The following is a 24,548-nucleotide window of genomic DNA, read 5'->3' on the forward strand; positions in this document are numbered from 1 at the left end:
GCTTCCATTTACAAAGGCTAATGTCCTCGTTTAGCGAGTTCAAGGAGATGACACCGTCAGCTTCTTTGATATTTCGACAGCTGTCACGCACATGTAACTTGGAGGAAACGGGGGAATACTTACAGACATCACAAACTTTTGGTCAATGTATTTTTTGGCGACATTAGGCTGGAAATCAGGCGACTCCAGGAACCGTAAGAAAAACTCATACACCAGCTGAAGATCAAAAAGGGGGGGGGGGCATAAGGTTAGGACAATGCTTGGGGAAACTAGTAATGTGGTCAGGTAACAATATGAATAAATGCCCGAGCGCTGGTACCTGCAGGTGGGGCCAAGCGGCCTCCAGCGTGGGCTCATCCTCCTCCGGGTCAAACTCAGCTCCCGTGGGGTTGGAGGACGGGGGCAGCGTCCTGAACAGGTTCACTGAAAACTAGACAGAGCGAGGGGAGTCAGTCAGTGCCAAACCCCCCCCCCCCCCCCCCCACACACACACACACATTTCAGCTCATGAAGGAAAACAAACCTTTCAACGTTCAACAAACTATGTCTCAAGACTGGAAATTTGAAACAAATCGAGAAACATGTCATGCGTGTTTCGGGTGCCTAAAGTCCCAAGGAAGGGATGAAAACCTAGAGGTCAAGTCAGGGGGTAAAACAAACCTCCAAACATTCACCCTCCCTGACCATCTCTCAATCTGAGAGGAGGGAGGGGTGGGGCTACCCTCTCTGTTACCTGAGAGATGCAGCGGAGCTGCCTGCCTGCCTGCCTCCCTCCTGTCTGAACAGTGACGCAGTGCTTCCCAGGAGCCTGCTTCCTGCCTGAGCCTGGAGCTACAGCCCTGCAGCTCCCTGACACCGAGGAGGAGAGGAGGCTGGAAATAGCCTGGACACGTCTCCGCGCCTGAGCTGTGTTACTGTAGCTTCTCACATGAAGCGCGGGGGGGGGGGGGCGGGGGGAGGAGAAGACAGCAGGGGGGCCTCCGAGGTGTGTGAGGAGAAAAACGAGAGGACAAAAGATGGATGGAGAGAGGGTGTCAGAGAGAGGGTGTGTGTGTGTCTGTGACAGTCAGTGAAGGAGCTAAATGAACATAGAGGGCTAAAGCCGCATGACGAGGGTGTTAGGCCTGTGCACTGACAGATGCGTAGTCCTCCCACCAAAAACCTGCAGGTGCCTGAACCCTGACATGTGAAAGATAATGACACATAATTACCCAGAGTTCCCCCAGTGCATGTTTATTCACTTGTTGAGCACCATGCTCAAATGTGCCAGTGGGGCAGACAAAACCAAATAGAACGACAGTGATGCCCGGCTTACGAGCTTCCGTAGGGATTTGCACTGATCGGACTTATCCCAGCAAGAAATAATGAGCTTTGGGGATCTCCCAATGTTGTGGTGTTAGTGCTCCACCCCCCTGCCCCGCCCCCAACCCTACCCTCCCTCCGCCTCCCCATGGGTGGATTCTCGAGGCCCGGCAGAAGTCATTAAGCCAGGGTGTATTAACACTGGAAGACACGGGGGAGAGAGGGAGCATTGGGGAGAACGTGTTACAATGCAGGGGGCCTCGACAGAGAGCGCTCCTCCCCCTTCAACGTGAGCTCGGACGCGGGTCAAAAGAGAGGGGGAAAGGCTCTTACGGGCCTGCTTGTGTCCAGGTGGAAATAGGATGGAGGCTTCACACACCATATCCACCTGGTGCAGACACACATCATTCGGTCTGATCATTCTAACGCAACTGTGTTGTGTGTGTGTGTCACCTGTAGGAATGTATGAACAGTGTCTGTACGTTCATATTGTATGCAGGAGTGTGTCACCCGTGCGCCTGCTCACCATGATGACAGCCTCGGGGTAGATGGACTCCGTGACCACGTCGCGGTTGTGTGTGATGTACTCCACCATCTCGTTCAGGCCGGCCCGCTTCACCTCCTTGTACTTGAGGTCGCTCAGGGGGTCCGTGATGAAGTCAAAGAGCACGCAGCACTGCCGCAGCTTCTGCACAAACAGCTCCTCCTGGTCGATAGGGGGCGCATCTGAGGAGAGGGGAGAAGAGAGAGGCAGAGAGAGAGAGACAGAGAGAGAGAGGCAGAGAGAGAGAGGGGTAGAGAGAGAGAGGGTTAAAAGAACAGCGGAGGGAGGGAGAAGGTAGACCAAAATGGCAATCATCTGTAAGAGACATTCCAGCTAGGAGATCTATCTAAAAACAAGGGGGGGGGGGGGGGGGGGGGCGGGGGTGAAACCATTGTGCTGAATCACTTTATGCAACAAGTCTTTGGCTGGCCTCCCCTCGTCCTCCCTTAGACAACCAACATGAAGGTCTCCTGTAGCCGTCAGCCCCCTCACAGAGCAGCTCCGACAAACACAGTGGAGGGCGCTCATGGCCCCCTTCACAAAGTACAGAAAGATAAAGACTCTTCAGAACCTATCTCTTCTCAGGAAGAGGTATGTGAAAGGACGCAATGCGTCAACGCGCTCTTGTAGGGTTGCGAATTTCAGTCGTTTCGGTGGGAGACAGTTGAGAAAAGAAAGTGGTCAACAGTTGATATGCAAGGGAGATGAGGATTAACCCACAACTCACAAACTCAGAGCCAAACGGGAGAGAGAAGAGAGAGAGACACTGAGGAATGGAGGGAGAGACTAAATGAAAACGACCGTAGAGAAACTGGGTCACAGACAAATGCTCCAGTGAATCGCTGTTGGAAAGGCAGCTCAGAGACGTCTCGGTTGTCTTTGACACAGCCACATTACACAAGACATCTGCGTTCATTTTCCGAAGCCATCTTAACTTTCTGGGTTTAAAAGAAACCCAGTCAAGACTTCCATTAAACAAGTCGCGGGGACCGTTTGAAACAAGTTTAGTGCAATTCTAGGTAGAAAGTTCAGGAACTGTGACAAGAGTTGCGTCACTGCCTGCACAGCTCTGTGCACTGACTAACTGTATACCGAGAGCTATTGTACAGAGCCTGCCCTGACCAACACTAAACAGACAATTTGACACCACACAGTCACATTTCTCATAAGGGGCCTATTTGATTATCTCGTGTCGTCACACTCCTCACAAATCACCCTGGTATGTGACAGAAGGCCCTTAGGAAACGCTGCTAGCCTGGGAGCCACATACACACACCCTCCTATTGACAGACACCCTCACAAAACACACACGTACACAAACACAAACGCACAAAGTCCCCCAATCACAATGTATTTATTCCAACAACGCCTGTACATTCAGCAAATTAGCCCATTATGTACAGAGAACGAGGTTACGCTTTTAATGAAGAGGGGGAAAAAAGACACAAATGCTGGGTTAGTGTTAATGGATTGGTCCTCAACTCTTTCTACCTGCCACTGTTCTAGTAGAAACTTAAGCTGCTTAGAGGTATAATCACAGCAAGCAAGATCAGTACGCTATGCTGCTAACCCTCTCTGCATAACCACTGGCTCGCTTTGCAAGCGCCTCACTCCCCTGGCCACAGATCCATTACATCAAGCTAGATTATCTTATTTCTACTCCACTTTCTACTCCACTCTCATGGCCTTCTATCTCGTTTCAGGGCAGAGGTGGGAGTCGTCTGTGTTGCGGCTTTCTGCTGTTGGAAAGAGAACGAAAGGGGCGCTCTGGTGGCTCACTGGGTAGGGCGCGTATCGTACAAGCCAAGGCCCAAATGCAGCGGCCCGGGTTCAATTCCGGCTCGGGACATTTCTGCACGTCTTCCTTACTCTCTCCCCCCTTTATTACCCGTCTGTCTCGATCCGGTAAAACCTAAACAATGCAAAAACAGATTTTCGTTAAAAAGCGAAATCCATCAGTTGCCTTTCGCACAAAGTCTCTGTCGGTCACGTGACTGCCGCTGTAGGCTCCCTATACGTCACTGGGTCGAGTGACAGGAGTGATGGGGAGGACATGTGACTTGTGTGAGCAGTGAGGCAGGGCAGAGGCTTGAGTAGAGATGCAGCAGATCGGCTCTCGTGAGGACTTCCAGAAGCTTCCAGACAGAGCAGGGGGCTGGGAGTCACAACAAGCGAGGCAGTGTCCCATGAAGCCTACCGGTGACGAGGGTCTTAAAGACCAACTTATACGTCTGCTTGCCCCCGCCTGCCTTGTGCTCCATAAGCAGATGAGAGGATTAGGAGAGATGTTTTATAAGATTGCCACCTCACACTTGACTGTACCTTTTTTTTTTTTCATCCTCAGAGATATTTCCAAGTGTTGAAGTGTGAAATAAAATAAAATAAAATATTTAGGATTTGATTTGCGACCGGGCAAAAAAAAAATAGACAGCAACTGTTTACCCACGACGGTGATTCTACCTACATCTACCCTCTTCTTCCTGGTAGAGATACAGTGAGAGAGAGAGAGAGAGCGAGAGCGAGAGCGAAAGAGAGAGCAAGACAACCTGTGGCTCCCCATGTTCTCCCTGCACCCACCCGAGAACACGAGGTAGCAGCAGCAGTCCTGAACGTCCAGGATGACTCACCCCTGCAATTCCGCAGCAGCTCCTCCATGGAGCTCCACGGAGCCTGAGCCGGTGACGCACCCCTGACACCATGCACATCAAATCTATATCTGAACCTATTTCAAAGCCCGTTGTATTCAAGCGGATTTATAACTCGTATCGCTTTGACGTAACCAAGGCTCGGGCGAGATCAGGACCATAGAAGAGGTGGATGAGCACGGAAAATGCAGTTCTATACGCAGGAATAACAAATGTCTTCAAGGTCAAACTGAATAGCTAGTGGGGTGTTCCTGTGAAACCAGAGTAACCAAGCAGCATTTGAACATTCTATCTATATCTCCACTAAATGTGTTTCGTTCCAGTGTTCGAAAACAGCAGGCCAACATCATCAGCACGTGGCCCGATCCATTCAGTTGATGTGTCATGAGACCCGGCCTTCACCCTTCCAGGCACCATCCGTCCATACAGCCCCTACTTCCAAGGCCATGGTTCACTTCGCTCAACAGACTCCTATTATCTCTGTCAGATTAGTACAGCGATTCAACAAGACATACAAACAAGAGCCTCACTGTATGTGCTGAATGGAACCCAACAGGGTTCACAAATCTCGGTGGTCTGCTCTCTGCAGATCACTAGGGACCTCAATCCAGCGATGGCTTACTTGTTGTCGTGTGTGGAAAGATGGGAGGAATCCAGGCTATTCGGACAGCCAGGCAATTTGGAAAGGACTGTGGTATGTGTCCACGCTAGACTTGGACTTGTGATAGCCACTGAACTGGCCAGTTGACATGGCTGTTTCAGTAAGCACACAGCGGTGGAGGTAACATACGGTACACGCACGCAGAGGCACATGTACTCACATACTAAAAACACACACACTGTGCTGTAAGTCCATTAAGAGGGTGAGGTCACACAAATGCAGGGAGGGGAGACTTCAAGGCTTCCTGTGTTGTCTTGTTTGAAATGAGTCCAATAAACTGCCAATGAAGGTGGGTTGCCAGGGCCAGTAGTACTAGAAACATGTTCACACTCAAACTAAACAACAATCACATATAAACAAAAGCCCACCGATTAGACTTCTAAGCTGCAAACCGCTCAGTTCTGGTTTCTAGGGGAGAAAATGACATCAGCAGACTATCATTTTCCTTGACCAATAACAGCAATCAAATAGACTGCCGAAGATGCCATAATAAGTGTTCTCTGAAATAACATTTGAAAAATATTTTCCTTCAAAACGCTGGTGGTTACTTATGTTTTATGTTGTCTCATTTTACCTTCCCATGAAAAAGGGGGGGGGGGGTCACTGGGTCGTTCACCCACAAAGTGTGCACTTTCAATAAACACTCCCCAACTGTGACCCACTGGACAATATCTGTGTCAATACATATTTAGGAACAACCCAAACCACAGACCTCCTGTGTGTGATCACCCTTCTGGAATTGCATTGAGTAAAACCGATGCTTCAGATAAATAACAGGAATCAGCATAGATTATATAGAGCTAAATCAGTCCATGCTAGTGATTGTCGGTTGGAGCCTGACTGCTTGATGCACATAATGCACATAAGCCAGTACATAATGTTCACAACATCATGATGTACATTAGCCGGTGTATTTCTGACAGTTGTTTTGACTAAATGACTAAAATCTTCCCCAGAGACAGGAACATGTGACTGCAGACTGAAGTATTTGAGGGACTGGACAACCAATATCGGAGAAAAACACTGAAATGCTTAATCTGTATGCACACAACAAACAGCCCTGCACCCCCCGCACCCCCCCCCCCCCCCCCAAAATCTCTTTTCCTCAAATTGACACTGAGTTTCCGTCTCATTTGTAGCCGTGAAACAGCCTAATTCAGCAGAGACGGCCCCCTCATGGGGCCCAGGTCTGCGGGGAGCTCCAGGGAGCCTGGCATGGAGGAGTGTGAGGAAAAGGGAGTGCCCGTCTGCGCCAGGAGCCCCTCATCTGTCTGCACGGTGTGTTGTGGCGAGGCATCTCTGTCCTACTTAGTGCAGACACTTGCACTGCTGATCCAATTACTGCCTGTGCTCTCTCTCTCTCTCTCTCTCTCTCTCTCTCTCTCACTCTCACTCTCACTCTCACTCTCTCTCTCACACTCTCTCTCTCTCTCTCATTCTCTCTCTCACACTCTCTCTCTCACACTCTCTCACTCCCTTTTTCTCTCTCTCTGCCTGGCCAAACAAGAAAGGACTCTCAATGAGGGAGAGAGGGGGCGAGGAGGGAGAAGAGCCCTAAGCCAGAACATGAGGGAGACTGTAAAGTGAGTGAAATGGAGGGAGACAAAGAGAGAAAAGCAAAAGGGATAACAAAAGTATGTCAGCACTTAAAGAAGAGAACGTTCACTTCTTATGGAGCCCCTTTGACTCACACGCCACAGTCTGCCCAGACCTTTGTCGTGTCTCCAGTTTGGATCAAGGGGATACTGCTGAGTCATTCAGAAGCATGGGAGACAACAAAACGAATTGTTTCCAATAAAAGAATCATTCCAGAAACACAAGGGAAGAGGCTGATGCATTTCCATAAATCCAATTAATTCAAGTTAAGATATGAAATCTTGTCTCTTGAGGCGTAGGATGAAAAGAACAATTCTCAGTGTAATACCGCACGACTAACGCTGCCCCAAATTAGCCCCAGTAAGTGAATAAAAACTTGGTTTGGGTAGGTTCAATCCATGACCAAGAGACGCGTTTCACATTGAATGTCGGGGTCGCGCGGTCATACGGTCTCTGGGCCGGCGCCCCGGGACGAAGGCACGGTGAGTGGGGCTGGCTCGGAGCCGGGAGTTACCTTTGAGCGCAGGCAGCTTCTGCAGCTCCCGGTTCTTGGTGAGGTTGAATCGCGACGAGCTCTGGCGCCGCTCCTTCTTGACGATCTGGGGGCCGCCAGAGTACTTGATCTTGTTTAGCTGGGTGGGCGGTGGGGTGCTGTTGCTGGGACGCTTGCTGGCTGTCTGCTGCTGCTGGGCCTACACACACACACACACGCGTTACATGATGTCCAACTACGAAATGTATGCAATGTAGAATCAACAGTGCGTGTGGTCCGAACACTTGCATCTAAAATCCCTACACTGTGATCACTCTTATCTGAGTCCTGACCCCAGCCAAAAATCTCAAGAACTACAGTTTTTCATGTAACATTTATTGTGCAATGATCTGCTCCCTTCTCATGTTACAATAGTCTCACAGCTCCAGAACTCCTCCTACGTGGTGATATACATGTATCCCAGTCTACAAACAGAGAGCAGAGAACGATACCATAGAGACCGTCTTGGCTTTATTTCATTGAGCCCAGATATTTTTCTTCTAATAGACCACAGCGAGAGACAGCAATCATGATTACACAACATCACGTAAGCGGTAAGAATGATAGCAGAGGACCCAGTGTCAAATTAGACTCATGGGACTGGTTCACATACTTCAAAATGAACCACACACAGGAATTCCTTTTAAAGGGACTTCTACAGCTTGCCTTCAGGATAATACAGATATAACTGCACCGAGGTGCTACTGCTTTCCCTTTAATGTAAATGTGGAGACTAGCTTATCCCTAACATCATGGTACTATAACTCCTATTAAACTGGTAGGCCTCATGATGGCTCACGTCCTTGTTGAACATTTTATACAACGACAAAATAAAGGTAAATAAGGTTGGATATGTGTGTCGCAGGTGTAAATCATGCGGATTGCATTGGCTGACTGATTAACCAGATATCAACATAACAATGACAAGCCCAAGAGTCACCATTTGTTAACTCGGAAAAACATCCAATTGAATGGGAAAATGTGTCCAAACTTTTGACTAGTACTATTTCCAATGAGTCACTTGACCTCCCCTACAGCACCGTGCTAAGATGCTGAATAGTCTTGTGTGGAGGGCTTCAGAAAGGACACGGCCACGTCCACGGTCGTCTCAGAATCGGCATACAAGCAGAGTGAGAACGGTACAGCCCTCCCCCCAAACGAGGGGTTACAGCAGCACACTGGGACACCCATAACCCTGTCCCTACTCATGCTATCACACTGGGACACCCATAACCCCGTCCCTACTCATGCTATCACACTGGGACACCCATAACCCTGTCCCTACTCATACTATCACACTGGGACACCCATAACCCCGTCCCTACTCATGCTATCACACTGGGACACCCATAACCCTGTTCCTACTCATGCTATCACACTGGGACACCCATAACCCCGTCCCTACTCATACTATCACACTGGGACACCCATAACCCTGTCCCTACTCATGCTATCACACTGGGACACCCATAACCCTGTCCCTACTCATGCTATCACACTGGGACACCCATAACCCTGTCCCTACTCATACTATCACACTGGGACACCCATAACCCTGTCCCTACTCATGCTATCACACTGGGACACCCATAACCCTGTCCCTACTCATGCTATCACACTGGGACACCCATAACCCCGTCCCTACTCATGCTATCACACTGGGACACCCATAACCCCGTCCCTACTCATGCTATCACACTGGGACAACCATAACCCTGTCCCTACTCATACTATCACACTGGGAGACCCATAACCCCGTCCCTACTCATGCTATCACACTGGGACACCCATAACCCCGTCCCTACTCATGCTATCACACTGGGACACCCATAACCCCGTCCCTACTCATGCTATCACACTGTGTTATGGGGACCAAGACTGGCTCCAGATTTTCTTTGAATCACTGATCTGATGTGTAGATCTTTGGTGGAGTCAGGATCATGGAGAATGAATAGACAAGAGGAGCCCTCACACAAAGGAATATTTAAGGAGCTTTCAAAGAGTCAGGTGCCATCACCAAATAAATAACACAATGGGATTCAGGGATAGGGGTAATAAGGAACAAGTCTAAGCTAAAAGCTGCTGATGGTCATATGGCAGGAGTCCTCTTGTTGAAGTGCTTTGAGAGGATCTGTACGATCGATTGTCAGCAGAAAATGACGAACCATTTCTTACCAGGTCACGTGATCAATCTTGATGCGAATACAAACATGAAAAGGAGTCTGCACAGACAACCTCACTATCCATCAAACTGAGCACGCACGACCGTCCTTTCAGAGATCATTGAGAATGTCAGTTAGAGTAGATGTTACAATGTTCTTAGTCATTTTGATGAATGATGTCATAACATTTAGGTCTAGGTCAGAGATATAGGCACAACAATGAAAACAACACCCACTGGCTTTGTTCCAGCAGTCTTTACCCTTCACTACCTTCCATGACATTTGATGATGCGAGGGCGGGTACAATCGATGTTCACCACATGATCAAACCTTTGTTATCGTCTAACAAATGAATGCTTCAAAAAATTTAAAATAAACATTTGTAGTCACTCAACCATGCCATTGAATTCCTAGCTCTCGAGTGGTGTATCTGGCTAAAGCTGTGTGCATGGGCACGGTCCCTTGGTTTGCACGTTCTCCTTTAAAGTCCTCAGCTCAGGGGTTCGGTAAGGCGACACAGCGATATCAGATTCAGATCTGATGTCGTTCGGACACAGTTGTTGGGTGTTGTTGTAGGCCCATGGCACCTTCCTATCAGACATGTTTAGGGCAGCCCAAGGCATGGCAGTGATGGCCTGGATAGGCGAGTTTGCATGACTGAGTTGGACTTAAAATAGACCTGATCAATAGCATCCCACCCTGCGCAACGTCAAACCTAAGCATCCTGCCACTGCTGTCATCAATACCACTCTCTGAACAGTGGCATGTTTAGAAAGCCCAATTGCTAACATTTGTTAAAGTAAACTAATACTCTCTGCCGGAGGTTAACTAACCACATTGATTGCAACAAGGTCTGATAGGGTGTGTTCATCTCTAGTCAATTGCAATGAAAAAGGAGACCTTCTAGTTTCCTTTCATTTCCATCTTTGTCAGGTGCCTGTGGGTAACTGTTGCGGGGGGCTTGCATAGCCATTTGTGACACTGAAAATATTACACAGATAATTATCTAATGACCCAGGACTTCAGTCAATTATACATAATAACCATGGGTCACTTTGTTCATGTGATTGAAATATGTTATTGTGGTAGGGCATTTCATCATGTCGTTTATTCAGGCAATTGAAGTGAAATAAGAAAAGATGGGTAGTGGGAAATACATATATAGTCTTCTTCTGCAGAGAGTGGGACACTTCATGTAGTAAATGGAGAGGAGAGAGCTCAACAGCTGAGGTCTCGGCAAGCCACTCCTTTTCTGATAAAACATTGGGTCTGGGTCTAACTCAAGCACAATAATGGCCCTCGTGAACAATGTTCCCGAGGAGCTGATGAGAATCCGACCAGCAGGCCAGTGTGGCTCAACAGACATGACATTTCTGTGTCATCTTTCAATCACTAACTGCAACAAACACTGTGGCTTTTGGATTTATGCAAAAGAAAATCTGAGAAATGATCTTACCTCATCTGCATTTTCAGTTCCTGTGTCTTTACCAGTGTTGGCATTACTGTTTTTAGTGCTGCTTTTGGCAGATTTGGTTGGCTCCTGCAAACGAAGCCACATCTTGTGTAAATGTAAAAGTAACACACATTTTACATGTTATTTTATTGTACACCCTTTTAGTACAAGCCCTGTTGAAGACCCTGCTCTTGACGGCAAAAGAGTATACGATTAATAAATGTATCTAGACTATTAATGACGATTATGACTTTTTTTTTTTTACAGAAAGCCAGCAGCAATAAACGAATGTGTTCAATACTCACTACATAACGAATCATCTCACACAATGTTGCAGTTTGCATTTATGACCTGCAGCTGCAGCCTATTTTAAACTCAAGTTCATAATCTTGCGTTTATGTAACAAATGTCGCTAGCTAATGCTTAAACTAGCTGTCAACTCTGCGCGACAATATGTAGCATGCTTAGACAGATTGCAGTTAAAATATTATGATGTAGACTACATGATGAAACTAGACATTGTTTTGAGCCTTGTTTTGATAAATCTGATGAATTACAATATAAGCTATTAATTATTTAAGAGTTAAAAATGCATTGTTGATCTGCTTCTGACCATATAGCACCTTATATAATGTTAAAAATAAACCACGTCAGCTCTGTGTTATACATTGCTGAATTACATTGTTGCCCCTAGATGATGGCTAGCTATTCGGTTTGAAAATCTTGTTCTGCTAGGCCTTTGGACAAAAATACAATTTATTTCAGCCGAATAAAAACACGAAACGATAAGCGTCCAGTAAATATTTGGCTACAAAGATAAAAACCTATTTCTGTCATCTTGCAAACATTACGTTACCTTTTCCTTTTTAGTTTTATTCGGCATTTTGTGGCTGATGGTGTTTTTCACGGTGACTCCGTGACAGACTTCCCCGAGACTCGAACGCTGCCACTCAGTTACCTTCAGCTCCCTGCGCCCTTCTAGGCCAGGGAAAAATCATTGGTCACATACGTCTAATACTGCCTAGTGACAGACCATTGTGAATTTGTTATTGGATATCTAAGAATGGGCGGGTCGACTGTAAAAGGGTGTAGTGGAGGTGTTGGAATATTCTCTTTACCTAGCAACAGTGCACGCCCAAATGTCAAAACAAAGAATCAAAAATGTTTTTGAAAATCTGGATTTAAGAGGCCGTCTTCCCTCGGCCACTTTTTAAATCTTACTTTAGTCAGTATTAACTGATGGACCGAAATCAACCCCGAGCCTCCCGTCCACCCCCTTCTGGGATGTTGACAGCAGGGCATAAATATTCCCGAGGTCGTTCATTTGCCTGACCCGTTGATAACCAGTGATGACACTAGTTCATGCACTCCGGGGAAGTTATCAGCAGGTGTCCTGGATTTAAACAGATGAAGACAGTGTGTCCATATTTACAATGTCATCACTGGCAAGTGCTAATAGAATCGGTCATAATTGTTCAAATATCAGATATTAAAAATATACCTCCGCCAATAAAGTGCTGTAAGGTTCTGCATATCATTCCTACTTTACTAAGTTTTTGGAATGCTGAATTCTCAATAAACAAAATCGACTGTACATTGCAAAATAAGTTTATGGCGTAAGGTGTCCTTAAATTTGCTAGAATTGGGCACACAGTTATGCATTAATTTATCATACAATCATCCTAAAAAAGATATGCATATGCCGATTTTTGGTGTTTCCCTTGGCTCAACCATTTTTAATGTACCTGACGAGCACCATCTACTGGAAATGCTGCAAGGTCTCACCAAAGCTCTCTAAATATATCGGAACTATCATTACTTTCAAATACGACTATTTTTTCATAGCTTAATTACTAGAAAGTCAGTGCTCCATGTTTCTATACCATATATAAAAAATTGCAATGTAGACATGGTCCAGTAAATCCTTTATTAAACACAATTATGCAAATGACTACAGTGACAGAATACTGAATAATGTTGTGCAAACAATAGGCCCTGAGCATAATTAGACAAAAACTAGTTGTTAAATTATATTACAGAAAATATTTCTTATTCTAAAGAGGTCCTTCTGAAAGTGCATTAATTCCTGCATGTTGTTGTATAATTACTATCACAATCATCCATCATCTGCTTCTACATAAAAAGAAATACTGTGTACCAATTCTGTTGTCTTACCTTTTCCCATTTTGGGACTGCTTTCCCATGTGGCTTTGTTGAAAGGAGGAAGTGGTGGCTGGCCTTGACAAAATAACATTACAGAATACTTCTGATAGAATTCAAATAATAAACAATTACAACAATTTCCTTGACTAACCCGTCACACTGATTATGTAGTAACCTGATTTTTTAAGAGGCAAGGCAAAAGTGTAAGGACACATTGATCAATAGTGCCATGGAAATACATTACATAACTTTTAGACTGATCATATTGCTCTAAAGTCTGAAGAAAAATAACATCAAATGTGGACAGATGCTTTTATTTAAACTACTTCAATTGTGGTTACAGGATGACATTTTTATATATGGATGTTCAGGATACAAAAGGCTAAAATTAAACAAAGATGTGTAAAAAAAAAAAAAAAAAAAAAAAGAAACATTTATGTTAAGGAACGCTATTTCCCATCTTCTTGTCAGGATGGTGCTGTAAAGAGTGATAGTTATTCTAATGAAGTTGTGAAAGAAATACTCTTCAGAGAAATATTTTGGTCCATGAAGCACCACCATGCTGGTATGTCTTCATAATCTTGAGAACTGTTTCCTGTTTTAAAACACCTTTCAATTATCCAGTGAGGAGGAAAGATCAAGCATACGTATATATCTGAACTAAAATATAACACAACACAAAACTTTATACAGTACATTACCTTAAAGAAGTAAAGAACAACTTTGATGTATTTCAGAACAAGAGGGTAATCAATTCCCCCAAACCAAAGGCTTGCAAAACGAAGTCTAAGTTCTCTAAATGGAAATTTCACATTCATATCCATTTACTGTTCAGCTGCCTGCAACTCCACCGTTATAGGTTTTGCAGCAGGTGTGGGGGATAACACTTGTCCTCCTCTATAGCACACCATTTGACGACTACATGAAAGGGACTTCTCCATGATGGGCCACTAGCGGATTTCACTCAAAGGAAAAGTTGTAATCAAAGTCTAATGTAAGGACATCAGCTGGGAGACCCAGTGCTTCTGTTGTGATTTCTATGGGCTCAGCCAAGGGATCATCATTAGCAAGGGTGTCCTTGATCTCAGACCCAAGCCCACCTTCACACTCCTTTGGGTCTTGAATTCCCATTTCAGCACTAGTACAGTTTTCGTGAGCTAACCCTGGACGTAGTTGGGGTTGTGGTTCAGGTTGAAGCTGAAGTTCAGGTTGGGGCAGAGGATGAAACTGGAGTTCACACTTGGTTTCAGGTTGAGATTGAAGTTCAGACTGGGGCTCGGGTTGGGATAAAGGGGTAGACTGGGGCTGAGTTTTGGGTAGTGGGGAAGACTGGGGTTCTGTTTGAAGTTTAGATTGAGGCTGGGCTTTAAGGGTTTTAAGGGTTACAGATTCCAACGGTTCCTTATTTTTAGAGCCAGATAATTTTGTGACCGTACTGGTGTGGGAAGGGACACTGCTGCTGTAGAATATGTCAAACAAATCTTGAGCTTTTGCTGCTGCAAGGTTGGACTTAGGTTTGTCAGATTTCTGGACTTCTGGTTGGTATTTGGCCATGAGAGGAGGGGGTTGGACAAGCACTGCACGGTTCTGCTCGCATTCTGGCACACCCGGTGCACTTACATCAGACTCCATCATCATCAGCATAGACATAGTTGTGGAAGGTTCATCTTTTGTGTCCATAATTTTCGTGGGAACGGAAAGAATGGGACTAACAAACTTATCTGGCTGGTTCAAAACCACCTCCTGACCACCAAAGGCTTTGGAGATTATATCTTGGGGTAGCATGGGATCAATTGTAGGCTGGTTCTCTGTAACTGACATTGGGGGCACTGTACCAGCACTGGGTGGCCTGATGGAGAGGAAAGCATTTAGAGGTGCAGGCTTGTTGAACTCCCCAACTGACTTCCTCAGGACCATTGAGGGGGCCGGAAGGTTAGGACGTATCCTGCCACGGTTAGATTGGTATGGTACCCAGGTATTAGGGATAACAGCAGTGCCTGAAAGCTTGACGGCGATACTCTTGGCTATCGCCACAGACTTTGAGTAAGGATCCTCATCTCCGTCTTGCCTTTCTGCTTCCTTGGCTTCCTCGTCTTTTAAGAACTCTGCCGCCACTCTCTCAGCTTCTTTCGCAAGTTCGCTTTCTTTTTTCTTCCAACTGAACTTCCCAAAAGCCACCGGAGCTGCTGGCACTCCTTTGGTGGCTTCTTCGCTTTTCTTGCGCAATTTTGCCCTCATTGCCGGACTCGGCCCACAGATTATTTTTGGAGGCTCACTTAGTTTCTCCACAGGTTTCTCCGACTGCTTTTTAGATCCCGACGTCTCTTCCTTTGAATGCCCAGCCTTGTCTTTTTTATATAGTCCATCCTCGTTGGGTTTTCCTTTCTCTTTTCCAAATCTATACTTCTCCTCCTCCTTCCTATCATATTTTGACCTGGACTCTTTCCCCCTATTGTATCTAACCCTTTCCTCGCTGTCATCGTCCCTCCAACTGTGTTTGGGCCTCTCGTCTCCCCTACCGCATCTAGATCTCTCATCTTCCTCTCTGTGATGTTTGTACAGGTTGTCCTCCTCCCTGCGATATGGGTATCGCTCCTCCTCCTTTCCATATTTGTATCTATACTCCTCTTCTCTCTTACTGTGCTTAGACCTCTCTTCCATCTCCTTGCTATACTTGTATCTGTCCGACTCCTCCTTCGCAAAGCACTTGTTTTTATCGTCCTCATCTTTCTTAATATACAAAGGTTTCTCCTCCTCTTTCTTGCCAACATTGGGTCTTTCATTGTCCTTCTTTTCCTCCTTTTTCTTGGGTTTAGATTTCTCCTCATCCTTCTTTTTGTTGTGTTTGGGTTTTTCTTCTTTCTCTACACTGTCTCTGTTCTGTTGCTCATGTTTCAATTTGAGCTTTTTTCCACCTTCCAGATTAAGTCCAGCCTGGCGGTCCAGGTTCCTTCTCTGTTCATAGAGTGGATTCTCGTACATTTGTTTCTGGTGAAAAAGGATCACACACAAATATGCAATTCAATAATGTTACAAAACTAGCATTGAATTAAGTTACAAGAGTTATTTACTGTGTGCGTGGAAAAACACCTTTAACACAATACCTTGTATTTCTCATTATGCATATGGCTGGTGACATGCTCCTCTGCGCAAATTGCATCGCCATAGAACTCCTCACATAGCTGGCAGAAAAATCCCCTCACGGGCAGCAATAATTCAGACCCTATGAGGACAAAGACACAGTAAAAGAGATTAAACCAACTGATACCAACAGAGATCTGCCACTGGTGTTTACCTTTGTGGTGCTCCCCAGAGAGAGTACCTGTAGTAGGAGGAGAATGTTAATAAACTTCTAATGCCTTGTAAAGCATACCATAACATTAAGTTAACCGACACTTGATTAAAAGAAATGTGGTTTCTGGTAACTCAGTTCAAATGATACAAATCCCTCGGTGCATGTAAAATCTTTCTGGATCTTACTTCTTTGCATTGTTTTGCTTTCAGTGACAGAATACTGTGGCAGTGTTCCAGCTGTGAACAGAACCTAAAAGTAGAAGATTGCTAACAACGTTTAAGAGGCCATCAACAAATATTTTCATAAAATATTTATCTCTTTTTGTATTTCATTTACCTTTAGCGGGCTTAACCATTTTCTCTCCCGAAGAGTCATTCTTCTCATTTTTTGTAGAACTTGATGCCCATGGTCTGCTATATGGATCCTGTGTCTGTAAAGTGCAAACAAAAAGACATCTAACTAAACGCAAGAAACACATTGAATTGCACTGTTGAAATGATTAATGTTAAAATATAAGGGTTACTGAATGGGGCAGCAGGCTGGTGTCTTATAGGAGCTTAATAAATAAAATGAGTAATTTCTAACACTGTAGGTAGTAATCTGTCAATATTACATTTTTTCCATTCAGCAGACGCTCTTATCCAGAGCGACTTACAGTAAGTACAGGGACATTCCCCCGAGGCAAGTAGGGTGAAGTGCCTTGCCCAAGGACACACAACAGGAATCAAACCAGCAACGTTCTGATTACTAGCCCGATTCCCTAACCGCTTAGCCACCTGACTCCCCTATATTAGACGATTAATTAAGACTGATCACACTGGTCAGGACATGAAAACATGAAAAGAAATACAGCACTATAATGATATTAAACCCAAAAGGGCACACCAACCTTTCTGTGCAATTTGCTATGCAAATGTGTGAAAAAATCGAACATGGAACCAGAGGTGACATTACAGTGTTGACACCAATGGTTTCCCGCGTCATAGTATTCAAATAGGCTGTCGGGGATCACTGAAGGTGGAGCGCTGGAATTCTGCTTCTGTTTGTCTGGAAGTGCTCTTGAGGACGATGTCATCTAATTAGGAACACAAGTTGAAACAGTTAACAGTTTCAAGGTAAAACGATTTGACAGTCTACAAGAGAATGAAGACCCTTACCCTTCAGCTTAAAAAAGTACAACAATTGAAATACTGAAAATGAATACTTTTCAAAGTTTTATCTCAACTATCTGCTACACTTGTACCATGGTACTTTGTTATATGGAAGATCATGCACTTCCTGGTAAAACTGAAAACAGCATTGCCTATTGTGTAGAGCTGCTAGGCTCATGACCACTGATGTGGACTGTAGCTAGCATCATTTTCTTTGCACTACTGAAGACAAATACGACTACTGTAACCTTGCACAAGTAAATGAACAAATGTAGACCCCATCAATTGGTTGAGCACCCGTTATTGCTAAAAATGCCTTTTGTCCCCCAACTGTTGGAAGTTCTCAAAAACACTTACCGTGCAACTTAGATGATCTGTGTTCCAGTCTTGAGGAGGATACTAAATTCTTATGTTTAGGTCAAGTTCCCACAGTAATAGACCCATAATTAAATCTAGTGTTGGGTTGTGACCACTTCATTAGCACAGTGTTGTACCCACACACACACACACAGTATCTGAGAATAAACTAAACTAGATAGTCTCATTGCAGTTATTTATTATGGCTTAATCTAAAACTACCTTTAAAGCAATTAATCTTTGCAGCTAATCCAAGTTATTTTAATACATGGTATTAATGTGTTGCCACAGATATCTAAATAACCACGACATATAGCTAATGACTGTGGGGAATAGGAAACAATAAAATGTATTTTGTAATAGTCATCATGAATTAAAAGATAATAAGAAACCAAACTAGAAAATCATTCAGAGAAAATTAAGATTGTCTATACTAAACAAAATTGAGGATTATCTGTTAAAATGAACATTGAACTATTTACAGAATCACAAGTTTGACTATGAATTCTGCTCTCCCTGACCGTGTGTGGAGATGCTTATGGAATTCTACCTTAGAGGAGGCGGACTTCTCTGGGATACCAACTGGCTCCTTCTTCTCTGCAGTTACTGGTTGTTCAAGATTCCCAGCGGCCCTGCTCACTTTCTGCGGCTTGTCAGATGCACTCAGTCCCAAAATGACAGCCACCTTATCAATTTCGGAGCGCTTCTTCTCGGCTGCCTCGTGTTCTTTGCGTAGAACAGAGATCTGGGAAATGACCTCCTCCTGCAGGCGACTGATCTCTGTCAATAATGGGTCTTTGTGGCCATCTTTCTCGCGGCGCTTTTTTCGAAGAAGCTCACCTATAGTAAAAGTAAGGTACAGGTAGAAAAAACATCCATATGATCGGAAACTTAAAGCATTTACATACAGTTCTTAACCATAGAATATTTTTTTGCTTTTTTGCACTTAATTGATTTAACTTGATTTATATAATATACCAACAGCAATGAAAAGCTACATCTAAATACTGAGGAAAATGCACGTGAGGGCATCAGCAGGGTATGATAAGTACTTGGGTTGGATACCTTGCTGTTTTCTAAGTCTTTCCAGTTCCTTCATGAGATACTCTTTCTTTTTCATGCGGATGTCTCTTTCTTGTCTCAGTTTTTCCCGTTCCTCGAGCACCTGGTGATGAAATTAACCAAATGTAACAAACAAAAATGTAATAACAAAAAAATGTAAAAAAAAAAGTTTTACGATTGTTTCAAATGACAATTTTGCTTGTTCAGAAAGTTGCCATTGCACCTTTTGTTTCTGACTTTCGTTGTTTTTCTCTTCTGAACCTTTCCGCTCATGGCTGCTGCCTGCTCTAGAGCTTCCCTTTCCATTCCCTGAGGGTGTGGAAAAAAAGCTATTAAAATCATGCTTTGAATAAAAAAATACATCACTTTATTAATGGTACACTAGAATAAATCAAACTGCCCCTGCCTAAAGACAATGATTTTACAACAATCAAAGACTTTAGCTCCCACCTTTTATATCAGACTCTGAGGTCTGGACAGATTGAAGGTATGTCCTGTCAAATGGCGGGGCACTCAAGACGTCTTCATTCGGAGACTGAGGTGGAATACTCATGGATGGAGGGGGGTACAGTGGCCACTGTTGAGGCATGTAAGGCATGTAGTTCCCATACTGACCATATCCAGGGGGTGGATAGTTTGGAGCGATCAGACCATGTGGCTGGGCTTGTGGGTAGGCAGACATGGCGTGAGCTGGGTGAACCATCATTGCTTTTGGATCAGTAGACTGGGACACTGATTCAGACACGGACTTCTCTTTGGAGCTTTGAGCCTTTCCATGGCCACGCCCCCTGTTAGATGGGGGAGTCTTCTTCCGCCTCTTACATATGGAGTCACTGCTCAGGCTTCGGCTTCGACTGCTGCTGCTGGAACTCCCACTCCGACTATGGGTCTTGCGCCTACGATGATACCCGCCACTGTCTGAACTGTCTGAAGAATCATGATGGCGTCTCTTCTCAGGGCGACGGGTGGGGGTCTTTGGTGGGGGCTTCTTTCCATGCAGGCGTTCCTGAGTCCTGGCGGCCATTTTGCTGATCTCCGTCACACCAAGGTCCAATCCAATGGTTTTGAGCAAGTCCTGGATCTTCTCATACTCCTCCACTTCATGTCTCTCATTCTCTTCAAGTGGGCCTGTCCCCGGTGGGTAGCCAAGGTTAGGAACTTCAATCCTGATGTTTTGGTCTGGGGTAATAGAAGATCTGCTGTGGTACCTCATATCCACCTGCTGTTGTTGATGGCCGCGGGATGCATGTTCTCCACTAGCAGCCTGGCCCAGTAGTTGTGGTTGGGCCACTCCCGGGGCACAGTATTCTTTTTTCAACACATCATGATGGGATGCAGAATCCTCATAGAGTGCATTCTCTGTATCACCATAGATCTCTGACTGTTGGGGAGCTTCTATTTGAGGTCTGGATCTCTCTGTTGAATCATCCTCATCTCCATATAGGAATTTCTCCTCATCTTCAATGTCGGTGTTCTTTTTCTCATCCTGCTGTCCAGCAACTCCTTCCAGGAGGCCGAGGATCCCGGAGAGTGCAGGGTTAAGACTAGCGCTCTGGACCATGTGAGGGTCATCTCTCAACTCTCCCAACATTGAGGCTAACATGCTGGGTTCCATGCCTTTAACTGCAGTCAGGAAGCGTTCAGCCTCTCTGGACATAGTCGCACTATCTAAAGGGACTCTAGGAGACTCGATATTCTGTTAAGAAAAATAGAATAATGTAAGTTAAACAAATAACCCATATATGTCTGCAACCATAATACTGCAAAGTAATTTGATACCCTCTCACCTGCACTGATACAGGGGAGTCCTCAGAGTCGACACGTTTCTTCAGTATGGATTTGGTGGGCCTGTTGAGCAAAGCCTCTAACTCCTTACGGCGTCGTGCCATATCCAGCTCCTTGAACTCGTCAGGCTTCTTGGCTAAACTGGAACTCCGACTACTGCTGGTGCTGCTGGTACTGACACTGCGACTGCTACTCCTTTTCCTGCCCACACTTCTCCCTCTGCTCTGGGCCCGGCTCGAACTCTGGGCTCGGCTCACACTACGTCCTCGGGTCTTTTCCAGACTCCTGCTCCTGGACTTGGACTGAGGCCGGCTCATGCTCCTTGCACGGCTCCTGGCCCTGCTACGGTCAGGGCTGCGACTGCGGCTGTGACTGCGAGGACGACTCTTGCTCCTCGCTCGGCTTCTTGCCCTGCTTCTATTAGGGCTCCTGCTGTTACTGCGAAGACGGCTCTTGCTCCTCGCTCGACTTCTTGCCCTACTTCTATTAGGGCTCCCGCTGTGACTTCGAGGACGACTCTTGCTCCGCCCAGCCACTGGACTGCGACTTTGTGGTCGGCTTCTCCCTCTGCTTGGACTTCGCCTTCTTTGTCCATGGTCATCAGGCCCATCATAAGCAGGTCTTGGTGTGTAATCTCTGGAGAACAAATATAGTTAATGATGAGTAGAGGTGTACCGGATCGAGAGAAAAAAAAAAAAAGAAGGCAGTTGTGTGTTGACGTGAACAGGGCATGTTGAATCCCAACAAATCAATTCAAGACTTTCAAGCAAAAAGAAAAAGGCAAATAATGGTTTTGAAACTTGAAAAGCCTCCCGCATCATTTAAAGTGCCAAGTATAGTTATAAATATTAATAATATTCCAATAAATGGAAAGCAAAGTTCTAATTGTCTCCCTTTTTTCTGATCCGAAAATGATCTGATCCGTTAATCAAAACAGTGGTACGGTACGAACCATTCTGAACAAATTATGACTTTACTCAACAGGTTATTTTAAAACATTTGATGTAAACATGATTGTAAGGCAGTTAAGGCTACACAATACTGTGTATAACAGACTGTAAAGACTGCATAACAGAAGTGTCTACAATACCTATCATAAGGTATGGAATTCCGAGGGGGCACAGATCCAGATCCGGTCCGCTCATTGCCCACCGTAATCACCAGACTGTGGTCTATGGGGATCCTACCACGGGGAGGTGATGGGGATCTCTGCAGGCAGAAATATGTCAGTCATGTGAGCATACACAATTTCTAAAATCAACAAATCGGTTTCAACCATTGATTTACAATATTACTGGGGTTGACTGAAAAACATAAAAACAACTCAAAGATATAGCTGCAAACAGTGATTCAGTTTCTTCCTGAAGTGGGGTACATTCTTGGTACATACTCATAGAATTGTGAGTTAAGTAATGTATTTATTTAATGAATGTACAGTACCGGGGGGAATTTGAACCTGGAACAAATGTATATTTAAGCAAGTGCTCTCATCCCCAACCTATACCCTTCACTTGAAGCATGTTGAGTTTGTAGTACCTATACGTGAAAATAGGTCTGAGCAATAGACACTACTATACTGTTGATACATAGGGGAGACATGTACCACACAATGCGTGCAATTTTAAGTCGTTTGGTTCAATGGGCGATTAGATTTTTTAAAATATATATATTTGACCACTGTACCAAAAACAAAACATGGCGGATATTATGTGTTCTTGAAGCTTATTTTTTCGTCAGTAATAGCGCATGTGTACACGTTTCAGAAAAATCCTGACGGAGAAACTGTAATGATAAAGGTACACTAAATGTCTCCAAATCTGCTAGATCTAGCTAACACGAAGACAAATTGAGCTGAGAGCCCCGTTACATCTACCAGTGCTAACATGAGTAGCGAGTCAACACTTTCGCTTGGTGCGCGCGCAATACAAAATGTAGCTAGCTGGCTAAATGGCCTGTCCTATAAAGCTATGTGGGCATTTTCTGAATGAGAACTAGGAAACAATAAATCATTACCCCGTTAGCCATCATCAACACGAAGGTTAGCAAGTTACTCACTTCTCTAGGAGGAACGCTGCCCCAATATTCACCCCCTGGTCGTCTATCACTTCCTGGATCCGGAGAAGAGTACCTCCTGCGTGGCGGAGAACGTCTGTATATGTCGGCAGATCCATGGTCTTGGTATCCGTGATGTACCGGAGCCCGCGGCCTACCTCTTTCATCCCTTGTAATGGGCCGAGTATAGGGCCGCCCGGATCCAGTATGCGAACCTCGGGGCGAAGGACCACGGCCTTTGTACGGAGGATATTCATCTCGAGGTGGAGGCCGACCTCCGTACATTTTAGCTAGCTAGCTAGCTATTAAACTTTTGGTAGTGATTGACTTACTGTAACATGTAGCAAATGATTGCAATATGGCAAATCCACTGTTTATGTATGACTATTTCGAATAAATCCACATGAAGCCAGATGGGAAGTATTCCTGATCCTCATTTACATTCGTTTTGCTTTTGCAGGGCACAATCCAAGTAAGCGCGTGAATACGTGAAACAATGGATCTATTCCATTTCAAAAAGTCGGTTCCTGTTATGCGCCCTCAATGATTACTTTCCTCCCGTGATGTTTGATGGTAGGTTTTCAGTGATGCTCCAGGTTGAGTGGTTCTTGTGACAAATTAGTGGCTATTTCCAGCTTTCAGTTTTTCCTATTATTTCACTCATTATAAAAATAAAATGTTTATTCCTAGGCCTACTCTTATAAAACTACGTTGGACGTAAACTCAGCACTGAGCGTGAACGTGGACGGAAGAGGGATCAGACGTTTATATTCGAACGTATTCACCCCAGGACTGAAAACTGAAAAGCTCAAACTCGATTGGCCCGCAGATGAAGATGCTGAAAAGCAGGAATATTTTAATGAGCATTTCTCGTTTTTAATAACCCACGTCAAAATGGAGAGTAGTCTACTTTAACAGTATGTGCTGAAACCCATGTAAATTAATGCTGTCAAATTGTTCACTGGTGGATGTCAAATTCTCATTTTGCAACACTGATGCTGAAAGTCTTATACATTTTTTTTTTTTCTTGTCCATGTACTAATAGATTCTGGAAAGGTATGGAAGGTTTCATACTAAATCAAACTGGTCACTCTATTACTATCAAAGACAAGGATGTTAATGCATATTGTGACTGTACTGTAATATCCTTAAACTGGGTAGTTAACATTATGGTTCTGATAGGTAAATTTCATGTTCATAAGGCCACATTTTTACACACTATTCCGTGCTTTACAGTATTTTTAATAGACTTACATCTCTTGACAGAATCTCTTGATCTGCTACAAAATAAGAAAGCCTTATATACCATTCAATATTATAAGGAACTGTTTTCAAATGTCTCTGCTCTAATGGAAATGTAAATATATCTTTCTATTTATGACTGTCTTGATTGTTATCAACTGTAGGCTACTTTAATCTTTTTGTTATAACTTTTTTGTATTTTGTTTTTCATTATTCCACTTGTAAACAGTATTTGTACTATATGCTTCTGTATTTGCGACCAGAGTGTTTTTTTAAACACTGTGCTGAAATATTGTGGATTATAAAATATGATTCTGCTTATCAGAATCTAAAAACTGTAAATATGTGTACTTAATCAAAACCAATGCGTCATTATGAACCATTTGGATTTGAACTACACTCAGATGAAACATGTTCCAAGTGCGTCCATCAGATGAATGGGCATGTGTCTGAACTCAATTGCATACACTTAATCTCACCCATTCCTTTTGAACCGGATTACATATGCACAAAATAAAATACTCAATATTTCATGAAAATTATCAC

The 24,548-nt window shown here is 44.4% G+C and overlaps 1 protein-coding gene across 5 annotated transcripts in view; it reads right to left on the reverse strand.

Moving 5' to 3' along the window:
• ppp2r5d (protein phosphatase 2, regulatory subunit B', delta) overlaps window positions 1-23,267 on the reverse strand; it is a 30,535-nt gene extending 7,268 nt beyond the window's left edge. Inside the window, exons 1-12 of one of the 5 annotated variants that reach the window (XM_084710041.1) lie at window positions 22,764-23,267; window positions 21,799-21,917; window positions 20,711-21,344; window positions 19,374-20,619; window positions 19,147-19,232; window positions 18,927-19,026; window positions 18,412-18,701; window positions 10,899-10,982; window positions 7,263-7,440; window positions 1,829-2,028; window positions 320-430; window positions 124-216 (exon numbers count right to left, since the gene is read on the reverse strand). In XM_084710041.1, the coding sequence (XP_084566167.1) occupies window positions 124-216; window positions 320-430; window positions 1,829-2,028; window positions 7,263-7,440; window positions 10,899-10,982; window positions 18,412-18,701; window positions 18,927-19,026; window positions 19,147-19,232; window positions 19,374-20,619; window positions 20,711-21,344; window positions 21,799-21,917; window positions 22,764-23,045 (3,423 nt within the window). In that variant the 5' untranslated portion in view covers window positions 23,046-23,267. Of the gene's footprint in view, window positions 1-123; window positions 217-319; window positions 431-1,828; window positions 2,029-7,262; window positions 7,441-10,898; window positions 10,983-11,751; window positions 11,874-12,116; window positions 12,266-13,356; window positions 16,047-16,162; window positions 16,282-16,689; window positions 16,784-17,242; window positions 17,429-18,411; window positions 18,702-18,926; window positions 19,027-19,146; window positions 19,233-19,373; window positions 20,620-20,710; window positions 21,345-21,798; window positions 21,918-22,763 lie in introns of those variants that run through there. The other 4 variants (XR_014768894.1, XM_084710042.1, XM_084710039.1 and 1 more) reach the window with 4 other exon arrangements.
• Between the last annotated feature and the right edge of the window lie 1,281 nt (window positions 23,268-24,548).

Source organism: Hypomesus nipponensis, chromosome 11 (assembly GCF_054491055.1).
Source record: "Hypomesus nipponensis isolate SF chromosome 11, ASM5449105v1, whole genome shotgun sequence".
Classification (NCBI taxonomy): domain Eukaryota; kingdom Metazoa; phylum Chordata; class Actinopteri; order Osmeriformes; family Osmeridae; genus Hypomesus; species Hypomesus nipponensis.